Raw genomic sequence first — 11,156 nt, 5'->3', positions numbered from 1 at the left:
GAAGCGGTCCAGGACTCTTTCCAGGATTAAGCAAGCGTTGTGTCTCTCAGAGAAAAACTCCCTGTGTGTTTTTATCTCTGTTTTTTTTGTTTAACCTCTATGGGTTTTTTGTTGTTGTTGTTTGTTTTGGTTTGGTTTTTTTGTTGTTGTTGTTTTTTGTTTTTTTTGGTTGTGTCAACAGTTTTGGGCTCAGTTCTGTGTTTAATGAGGTGAGGGGGAAAGGGGGAAACGGGGACTAAAGACAACGCAACGAGCTGAGGGAGAAAACGAATTTGCTGAATACAACAGCAGAATGTGAGGTACCAGAATATAATAAAATATATACAACAGTGCTTGCTTTTATTTCTCTCTGCTCGCGCCTGTCATCAGCAGACAACGTATAATGTCGGTCTCCCTGCGCTCAGCGCGCTTTGCCTCTTAACCGGCGAGTTTTCCCCTTGTCCTCGAGCCAACATCCCCCACTCCTGAGCCATTCACCACCGTTATCTCGCCACGGCCCCTTCTGGCAGCCAACAAACTGAGGGCTTGGAGAAAAGCGGCTGGGACAGATAACGCGGGAAGCCCACAGCCCCCATTATCACAGCGCAACAATAATGGAGAGCCGCGCTTACACAACCACCACCGCAGCCAATGGAGGCGCCTCGCTTGCCCATTGGCCCAGAAGACGGCGCCGCTGATTGGCTCTCCCACCGAAAGGCCCGCCTTCCCTCTCGATTGACAGAAGCTCGGGCTATAGTCGCGCGAGAAAACCGGAGAGAGAGCTGTGATTGGCTGCGGCGCTGGCGGCCGTGCTATATAAACCCCGCGGGAGAGGCGGGTCCTTCAGCCCTCAGGCGCTCGTAGGTGGCTGTGTTTGTTGCGCGCCCTCTCCGGCCGCTGCGGGAACATGGCGACGCTGAAGGCCGTGTGCGTGATGAAGGGAGACAGCTCCGTGGAAGGGGTCATCCACTTCCAGCAGCAGGCAAGGCTGGGATGCGGGAGAGGCCGTGTCGGCGCGCTGTCCGGCCGCGATGCTGAGTCATCGCCAGGGTGGGGGCGGGGCCGCTCCTCAGGTGCGGGGTCAGCCTCGGGTTGGAGCGGCTAGAGGCTGGGAACGGGGTCTGCAGCGCAGGGCGGTGGGCATGGAGCAGGGTGCACAGGGTAGGGAGATCAAGGAGCGTTTGGGCAACTCTCAGACGTACGTTGTGATGTTTGCGTGGAGTTGTTGGGGCTCGCTTCCAGCTCATGTGGTTGTGTGGCGGTAGCTGAGTTTTTGTAGACCTGGAAGCTTCTCTGGTAGCGGTCATGTCGCTAGTAATCAGCTCTTCCTGTTGCAGGGTAGCGGGCCAGTGAAAGTTACTGGGAAAATTACCGGCTTGTCTGATGGAGATCATGGCTTCCACGTCCATGAATTTGGAGACAACACAAATGGTAAGATGCCTGTCCAGGCTCCTGAGTTGCGGCTGCAGTGTGATTGTTCAGCTTTGAGGTGCTGCTTCTAATGTTACAGCAGCAACCATCTTCACCATACGTATATCTTATGACTGCAAATCTACTCTAAGAAACTTTGTTTCCTAAGGTATTGGTCCTTATAATATACTTCAAACATAATTAAGCTACACTTCAAGATCTGGTATGTTGAGCACAAGCACGGGTACTTTTTTAACCTATTTTTTTAACCAAGTGTTAAGAAACAGGCATGCTTTCACCTGGCAAAGAACATTCTTGAATGAGTCATCTGGATTTGTTGAACTTGGAGTTCATCTACAAACTGTTTGTTTGTAGATGAGAGTAGCTGTTTCATCATTAATAGTTTTGCTTCCTCACACTGTAGGAGGACTAAGTTGGTATACAGTGTAAGCACCAGCTTTAAATGCTCATTGCAACAAATCTCCTTTTGGTGGTTTTCTGTTTCAGGGTGTACCAGTGCAGGTGCTCACTTCAATCCTGAAGGCAAGCAGCATGGTGGACCAAAAGATGCAGAAAGGTGAGTTTAATGGGCTTGACCTCCTAATGCTACTCAGTGCAGCCAGCTGTGTAAGTTCAGCTTGAGAGGCTGCTCTCTGACTAATGGCTAGGATGAAGCTAGAGGTAAACCAGCAGTTCCAGCAGGACTTCTGAGGTTAGTTAGCAAGGTATTTGGTGATCTTACAGCAGTCCTTCACACACCCTGGCTTTAAGAGCGTGTGCAAAGTGTAGTCTTTGGCACACTGTCTTATCATAGCCTGGGGAAAGGGGAAATAACTAAAGGGCTGTTAGTGAATGTTCATTAGGAGATAAGTGAAAAGGGAGGAGGGCCACGTACTAATGCCTTTAGTGGTGCTTTGTTTGTTTTGGAACCAGCTGTTGATAGCAAGAGCCCTAAATTGTCATGTGAGGATCTTCAGTGGAGGCTTTGAGGAGACTGCAGGATGAGTACAGAGCTGTGTGCATGGCACAGTGGCTATTCATTTGGTATACTGGGTTTTTCTTAACCTCTTGCCTTAGGTACTGTGCTGCCTATAGGATGTATTCTGTAAGGGTTGTGTGCCCGGTGTAAGTACAGGTCTGTTTGTGCTCAGCTCCTGTGTCCTTGCCTGAATGGCATCTCTCAGTGGAAGCTGAGACCCAATTTTTTCCCTGGAAGCAGTTAAACAGCTCAGTTACCTTTTTTTGCGGGGGGGACCCTTGCATGTCTGGGGTATCTGTGGTGTCTGAGACCTCTGAACAGCTGGGTTTGGTAATACGCTTCCTGGGTTCTGTGACTGGGAAGGTGCTGCTGTCATATGTCTTCAGATTTTGTGCAAGTCTAAAAGGTGGATTGGTCTTGCAGGCAGGTTCTGGACAAGCATTGTGAGCAAGCTGGCAGTGTTGGTTAAGCTTTTAGGTACTTTAAGTCTGTACCTGCAGCTTCTGTTATTGATGAGTTCCTCCTGCAGTGATCAGTTGACTGCCAGATGAAGCAAGCTGGGTGATATCTGTCTGGATGAAAGCAGTGTGAAATGGTGGATTAAGGGCTTCCAGGCAGCCAGGCACCTTAATGCTAAAGGTCACAGTTACATGAGCGTTGTGGCTTCTGCTGGTTCTTCATGAAATCCTGCTTCTGGTGTAACCTGCCTGCTCAAGCAGCTATGGACTGTGTGAAGGTATGAGGATGGGGCTGTGCTTCTGTAAGGCTGGAGCGGAAGCCAGTTCTAAAATTTCCCAGAAGCTTAAGACAAGCAAACTCCCAAAGGGAAAGACTGCCCTTGTCCTTATTCCGTAGGACTGAGTTAAAAATGAGATCAGCACTCTCTTCTCCAAGGTAGCAGGTAGCTAGTGGAGCTGCTCACCCTGCGAGCATGGACAGTTTTAGGAACAAGCTGGTGTCAGCTTCAAATGAATGGCTTGTTTCGGGCTATTTGTGTGGGAGACAAAACACCAGGGTGTCCAGATGTTTCTCAGACTGAGCTGAGTGAGGATTAATTCTAAAGGGAATCCCTAGTGGGGAACTCCTACCTAAATTGTAGGAGAGTGTAATGTTGTCAACATGGGAGAGTGCCAGGCAAACTAGAACAGTCATTCCTATTCTGATGGAACTTAGTATCCCCTTTGACCTCTTCCTTGTCAAACTGCTTTTACTAATCCTGGTTAAGCCTGAAGCCAGCAGCTGTTTGTGCAATAGCTGATTTGTTATATACAGTAAAAGTGAAGCATAGTAGCAGCATTTGTCATGTATGTACAGGAAAGCTTGAGAGGCTACTTAGAGATTTTCCTTCTGAGCAGAGGGAAATAGGCTCTGTATGGAGGAGTTGTTGGCTCTGAGAGTTGTACTTAGTTTGCTTAGCTTGCCAGTTGATAATGGCACTCCTTCCCAAAGGTGGGTCAGCCTTTGTATTTCAGGTTCTAGCTAGAATTGGATTTTAATCATGTCTTGAACTGAAGGAGTTAAAAATCCCCTGCTGGAGGTGAATGAGAACGTGTGTTGTGTAAAGTAAGATGGTGGAGTGCTTGAGTGTGATAACTGGGTGTTGTGTTGTCCAGGCCATCTGCCAGGGCTTTCAATTCAAGCAGTTTCTCTGCTTCTCTGTGCAGGCACGTGGGTGACCTGGGCAATGTGACTGCTAAAGGAGGAGTGGCAGAAGTGGACATAGAAGATTCCATCATTTCTCTTACTGGACCACACTGCATCATTGGCCGTACCATGGTGGTAGGTGCCTTGCTGCCAACCCGGGGGCTAGTTCCTGCTGTTTGATACGCACCTCGTAGCGTGGGGTTTTACATATGGTGGCACTTCATTGCTCTGAGCTCTTAATTTTCTGCTGGCCTTGTGCAGGTTATTTTTAAGCTCGCTTCTGGCTGTGTGATGAAAGCAAGCTGAGTAGGGAGCCAGTAGTGCAGTGCAAATGCTATCAGTGAAAGGCATGGCAACGGACTCCTCAGCTTGGGACAATAGTGTTTCTCTGAATGTGAAAGTAGCAGGGAGAGCTGTAATGCCTGTAACACAGTGGCTGGGGTGCTGCATCTTCAGTGCAGTGCTCAGCCTTGTGCTCTGAGGGCGAGCTGCAAGTCTGAGCTTTTGCATTTGGAGTAGTGATAACTTTGTGAAATCTGGGGTTCTGGTGACTTCCAGTCCAAACAAATAGAACTGAAGGTGATGCAGCTTTCTGGGCAACTCTAGTCCTAAATGCTTAGTGTATCAGTTTGGCATTCAGTATGACAAAATGGCTAAGTGCTTTCTGTGTTATAAGGCCTCTCTGGTAGCTGGCAGTTACTGCCACTACATGTGTAGTGAAAAATGTTGGTTATGCAATAACATGAATTAAGGTATCTTCAATTCTCTTCTAGGTCCATGCAAAAAGTGATGACCTGGGTAGAGGGGGAGATAATGAGAGCAAACTAACTGGAAATGCTGGACCTCGTTTAGCTTGTGGTGTAATTGGAATAGCCAAGTGTTAACTGTTACATCTGAAATGCTTAAGATGGCAGTGGGAAATGAGCTGTATTTCGTTGTGATCGCTGTACTTGCTCTTCTTTGTGCAAGCAAAAGATTTCACTTAATCTCATTACTACTCTGTGTTCTTGAGTATCAGTTTAACTGGTGAATACTGACATAATTTTGTATTATGTATATTGCAATTAAAGTGATACTAATGGAAAAAAACCTCTGTAGTCTTCTGCTAAAGCATCTGCTGTAACCATTTCAAGTGCAGTCTTCACCAACTGGAACTCCTGTTGTGTGTAATGAAAGGTGGTTGGTAGGGATCACATGCTGAACACCAAAGCTGCTCCTGTGTTATGGGATTTAGATGACAAGGAGTCTTAGGAGCTACTGCAAGGCTATTCACCGCACAGCAACAGGCAGTTTGCAGCACTGTATGTTTCAAACTTGAGTAATAAACTTGCTGGGCAAAATGTACGTTGGTCTTGCAGTCTATTAAAACTGTGTGGTAACACAAGAGGAAGGCTTGACTTGATGTCAGTTTGTGAGGCACTGATAGCATCCAACTAATTGCATTGAGGTAATGACCTCAGAGCTGCTCCTCAGTGTGTTCCTGTAATGGTGTTCCCTGTCCTGTAGTAATAACCTGATGCCCTCTCCATGTGACTGGCAGCTTCTGATTGTCTTGCATGTACTTTATAGTCACAGATTTCCAAGTCTTTTAGTAGAGAAAATAATGAATTTTAATGGAGACTTGTATCAACATTCCTCTTGTACATAAGTGATACTCATGGAAGTGGTTGTACTTCCAAGTGACACCCAAATTCCAGTGTAGCATGTTACAAATGGCATGGCTTTCAGTATAGCAAGAGTTCTGTAGAAACAATGAACTTACAGTCATTACAGGTGGCAAACAAACGTCTGTACAGCCTCTACCCACCTGGGCAGAGCTCTTCTGCTGGCTTGGCCTGTGCTCCCATTCAGCTCAAGTAAGATAGTAGGTGAACCCTATTGCTTCTGAAGCAGCTCAGCCACCCTCAGTGCTGAACCCTCATGCTCAGCTGCCTTTGCTGTTGGCTGAAGTATTGGGTCAGGCACGAGCAAGCAGTCAGTGCTTATCATAGGAGGGAGAAGTGATGCTTGGTTTGTATATATACATGCACCCTCAGGTGGCTGGCATAGGCTCAATAATCAAGGTATTAATTGCTTACACTATGGTGTCTTTATCAGTAGTGGGTGCTTACATAGGGCTATCAAATACAGATTCATCTCTTTCTGAATCTGGAGATGCGTAGTTAGTTCAAAGAGCAGGATGTGCTTACGTTGGTGATGCATCCCCAGCAGGCTTACTGCACGCTCACTGCTTCAGCAGGCGCTAAGAACTCATTCTGCAGACTACCTCTGGACTTCTCCTTACGCACTGTTTTTCAGTTTCCCAAAGAGAGAATGTAGACACAGCATTTGTGTGAACGGATAAACCTTCCATTTCTCTTATTCTTGCCTTCAGAAGTGGATTTGCATAAAGTAATAAAAAATAAATCCTACCTCTGTATGGAATTACGGCAGTTCTTACTGAGCCGGTCGTAAATACATCAGGGTCTGGCTGTGTGTGGAAAAAGGGCAGTTCCAACAGCCCAGCGTTGAAGTGAATGTTAAGGACGCGCGTTTTAACACAGGGAAGTTGAGTTCACTACAAGTATGTAAACAGGTTTATTCTGCTATTGCAAGAACATAAAAATATATGTCCTCTTCCCCGTTCGAAACTCCACGTTTGTTTCCCTTCCCTCTCCCTCCCCCAGGAAAAAAAATTCCTCTGCCGCAGAGCAGCTATGAAAAAGTACTGATGTAGGAGAGCAGCTGCCCTCCCTTAGGAGAAAAAAACAACTTTAAAAGTAGAACACACCTACAGCAAGGAGAAGAAACTTAAATATGCACAGGGTTCATACAATTTTTCCACTACACTTTCAGAGCTGACGGTTCATTGCAGACCCGTCAGGGCTGGGGCTGCGTGCACTCAGAACCGTCTGCACCCGAAGAGCTGAGCTCCGCCCTGTTAAAATCTGACAGAATTCTTCAAGCAATCCCAAGAGGTGGCAAAACTTAGACAAGCACAAGAGTTAAGCATTCTAGCAGTCCAACAGGTGCAACGCTCGGCGGCTAGAAACTTCCAACCTACCTCTTGCAGGCGTACAGGAGGTAGACATCGTTAACACAGACACCGGGAGAAGCCCGGCTTTGCGAGGACGAATGGGCGGCACGTTACAATCCCAGAAGCCTCTCGCTTCCAGGCCCCGCTTAAGGAAAGAGGCTTGGCGTTGCACATGGCGTGTGGATGTCTTTCTTTGATTTCTCTTTCACCCCGCTTTCCAAACGGCATCAACGCGTACGGGACTGCTGCGTAGCGGTACGAAGCCGCCCAGGGATGTCCGAAGGCGTCCGCCAGTCTCAATAGGGCGGCGTTGAGCACAGAACCGGTTGGAGGGGGGGGGAAAAAGAAAGAAAAGAAAACAACGCCTCAATTGCATTGCAAAAGACTGAACTGAACGCTGCAAATACCTCTTCGGTTTACATTTCCAAGCCTCCTAAGGTCAGGCAGGTCATTAAAGGCAGCGAGCTGAAAACTCAAGGTGACTTACAAATAAAAATCAGCTTCCACGAACGGCTACACAAACGGATGGATTCCTCTGAACAAACAAACAGCGCGGTCTCACTGAGACTCCCGTACGGCATCAGCAGTTCAAACTTAACATGATGTCGAGCGATCCTTTTCCACTTCAGTGCAGCGTAGGAAGAATAGCACACGTTAGAAGTTTTGTTACGAAAATAGAGTTTATTAAAAACACATCCCTATGGTTTCGAGGAGCTTTCACCGTTACCTTTTCTTAAATTAAAAAAAAAAAATAGAAAGCACTTCTACTTCTGATTTGTAAACTTTTTAAAGTCAAAACTTTAAAAAAGTTACAGCAAAAATGGGTAATACTTTAATCATATCTTCAGTATTTTTGTGTTACGTTGTGGCTATTTTAAATAGAAGGGAAGCAATCAAATTGCTTACAATTCCCCACCAACTACCGAGGGGCTGATAGAAGCAGAAGCAAGTATAATACAGCAGACTGTACAACTCTAAAGCTCTACACTCAACAAATGTCACTGTCCTCAGCTGAGATTCCAGTCCCTAGCGAGGAGCCTCCGCGCTCAGATCCTTTTCAGCTTGTTCCACGGATGAGGTAGCCTCAGCTGTTAACTCTTCCTCAGGCTTTACGCCCGAAGGTTCGCACTCTCCTTTAGCAAGTTCTGAAACAATGTCTGCGTCTTCCATTTTACCGCTATGAGATTCGTGGTTTTTGTCACCATCCGCCCTGTCTGTCGCCTCGGACTTTTCCTTTCCTCGGCTTTCTTCCTTGTCTCTGCGAGACTCCCTATCTCTAGAATCTCTCTCTCTGTCTCGATGTCCACTGGACCGTCTGTTTCTGTCCTCCATGTCCCTGTGCCTATCACGCTCGGGGCTTCTTCTCCCCCATTCTCTCCTGTCACGATTACCAAGCCGCTCGTGATCTCGGTCATCGTTGCGGTTGCCGTAGCGCTCGCGGTCGTTCTCTACCCGATTGCCAAAAGATCTCCTTCCGAACCTCTCCTGGTCTCTGTTAGGGGTGAACGTCTGCCTGTCGTTCCTGAACTGCCTCCCGTCTCTGTTCTCCTCGGGTCCGCTGGGCCCCCCGCTTCCCGTCATCCCACCAGGCCTCACAAAGTGGCCTGGCGGAGGGAAGGGGGTTTTCATTCCATGGGGAGGAGGCATCCCAAAGCCCCCCGGACCCGGCGGGGGCCCTCTGTGCATCATGTGGGGCGGCATGTGTCGTGGTGGCATCAAGGGGAAGCGCTGCATTGGTGGCGGCGGCATTCCAGGCGGTCGCTGCAGCGGTATCAAGCCCGGCCGGGCACCCAGAAGGCCGGTGGATGGGGTCTGCAAGCCAACGACGGGGGCTGGCGGGGGCGGTGCGACTCCTTGGGTGCCTGAAGCAAAGAGACAGAAGCGCAGGTTAAAGTCAAGTAATGTCATTTTCAAAGCATTCAGAAAACCTTATGAAATGAGTAACGCAAAAACGGTGTGCGGGGAGAGCCGTCTGACAGGTGACTCGTGCCGGTTTGCATGCTGTCAACAGAGGACTGTCCTTCAGCACAGGTCTCTTTTGTGCTACGAGTAATTACTGTGGAGACAGGCAGTGGCTGTTCACATCTCCTCAAGGCTACACCATTTGCAGGTCTGAGTTCCTCAACTGCGACTCCGAGCCGCTTTGGCTGCTGACCAACAGCTCCCTAATGGGTTCTGCTTCCCATGCTTCCATGTTACACACATGCTACTTTGACCAGCTCTAAAACCTCTCCCCTCTACCATAAGCACCGTTAAAGCATACCTGGTTAAAATGTCTGACATTTCAGCTGGGTCACCAGCATGATTTCCAAGTGCAGAAAAGGCAGCAGTCTAAGGCCAGAGCAGGGCTGGGAAAGGAGCCAGGAGCTACACAGTTCCATCTCTACCCTTCCCAAAAAAATCGCTAGCACAAGTTTAGTTTTGTGACGTAAAACTAAAAGGAAATGCAACGGGGCAGTTTCTGGGTTTATTTTTTGTTTTTGAATTGTTTCCAATCTGTCATGGAATCACAGAATGGCTCAGGTTGGAAGAGACCTCAGAGAGTAAGTATACTGTTCCAACCCCCTGCCGTGGGCAGGGCTGCCCCCCACTAGCACTAGATTAGGATAGAATCACAGCACATGTCCCATGTCAACTATTCTCCTTTTTTCCTTCTGGAGTACTGCAGTCCTGGTTTCAGCATGACCTTCCTAAGAGGAACAAGAGGAACCTCTCAGAGCCTGTTGACCCCAATGCAAGGAGCTGTGGCCAAAAGCTGAGGGGGTGCAAGGGGCGGATGGGTGCTTCACACCATTAAGTGCGTGCAGCTCATCATACACGTCCCCTGTGTTCAACACACACTATTGTCTCACACCCTCCGCCTTTCACACTGGATCTGTCAGCCCCAAGCATTTCTGCTCACGAGCAATTTACCTGCAAATAAACTCCATGCATCTGAGAGCGCATATATACAGACAGTTTTGAAGCAAACTCCAAAATTAGATTTGCTTCATTTCCCCACATGTTAATAAAAATATAATGTAAGAATGCAGGTTACATGAAAGCTTGGAACTACTGCCCCTGGGCAAAGCTAAAATGCTAACCAGCCAACAAAATTAATATTGAAATTAAATACTTGGCAGTGTCACACCAAAAGCTGCACCTCGAGCAAAATGGAGCAGGCGTGCTGTTGCGCAGACATCCCACCTTCCAGTTGGACATCACAGCTGATTTATTTCACATCTGCAGCCCAGCTAAGCCCGAGCTTTCTGCAGAACTGGTGCCCTGTCACCACACCGTTTCTTACGCTAAGAACATGTCTGATGAGAAACCTTCTAATGCTCTTCCTATTGGTGATAGAAGGAAACTACGCTTCGCTGATGAGTAGACCTCAGGGAGCGACGAGATGCATGTTCTTCCAGTGCACGGTGCCATCTTACCTTCCCCTCCAAGCAGCCACTTTTAAGACCTGGCTTGACACACGACACTCTTTGAAAACAATGATCCGCCAGCAACAGCGTGCTTTTTTTTCTGGGGATTTTCCTTTTCAAGATAAGCAGGTTCTCCCCCTCAGGTTCACAACCTGGGCTACCTGTCGCCTTGTGCCAGCTCCTGCTAGGCTCAGTCCTACACATCTGGCAAGACAGGCACACAGCTAGCAGTGCCTGCCAGGAAACATACACTGCTGAATTTTGAGATTCGGGGATATTTTTAACTAAATTCTTCCACAGAATTTCAAAAATAAGGCAGAAAGGAAGAACTACCATTTAATGGGCTGAAGAAGACAGGCATGTTGCTGCTCCACAGCAGCAGGTGAGGTGAGGGCTATGACTGCATGAGGCAATGACATCAGCTTTTGAAATAAAACAATACCTGCAATTAGGTTTCTCAGCCATGTTCCTACACAAAACAGTGCATGGAAGCAGCACAGTGCTATCTGGAAATTCATCCTCTCCCAATCCGGACTGCGCCATTAACGCAGTGCAACGCTTTTTATTCTGAATAAGCCCCCTCACCTTTCCAGGTGCAGAAAGCAGTGTTAGTTTCTACTTTGTGCTGACGAATCAGGCACTAATTAAAAATTTACTCCCCCAAGTTCACTGAAAATCTTCAGCAAAATTAGTGCAATGCATGAGAAAACTAAAAGCC

General features: G+C 47.7%; 2 protein-coding genes across 3 annotated transcripts in view; one reads left to right on the top strand and one right to left on the bottom strand.

The window, feature by feature from the left end:
* The first annotated feature begins 818 nt into the window (after window positions 1–818).
* On the top strand, window positions 819–5,356 carry SOD1 (superoxide dismutase 1). The gene is made up of 5 exons (XM_065741819.1): window positions 819–961; window positions 1,317–1,410; window positions 1,897–1,966; window positions 4,033–4,147; window positions 4,786–5,356. The coding sequence occupies exons 1-5, from the start codon at window positions 887–889 to the stop codon at window positions 4,894–4,896; spliced, it is 465 nt and encodes a 154-aa protein (XP_065597891.1). The 5' UTR covers window positions 819–886; the 3' UTR covers window positions 4,897–5,356.
* Window positions 5,357–7,689: 2,333 nt separating this feature from the next.
* The window catches only part of SCAF4 (SR-related CTD associated factor 4), a 43,209-nt gene continuing 39,742 nt past the window's right edge, over window positions 7,690–11,156 (bottom strand). For both annotated transcript variants that reach the window (XM_065741783.1, XM_065741784.1), the window contains one exon: window positions 7,690–8,890. In XM_065741783.1, the coding sequence (XP_065597855.1) occupies window positions 8,055–8,890 (836 nt within the window). In that variant the 3' untranslated portion in view covers window positions 7,690–8,054. The remainder of the gene's footprint in view (window positions 8,891–11,156) is intronic.

This window comes from Cyrtonyx montezumae, unplaced genomic scaffold (genome assembly GCF_038088225.1).
Source record: "Cyrtonyx montezumae isolate F1298 unplaced genomic scaffold, pur_monq_1.0 scaffold_3, whole genome shotgun sequence".
Classification (NCBI taxonomy): domain Eukaryota; kingdom Metazoa; phylum Chordata; class Aves; order Galliformes; family Odontophoridae; genus Cyrtonyx; species Cyrtonyx montezumae.
This window is presented reverse-complemented; position numbering and strand designations above follow the sequence as displayed.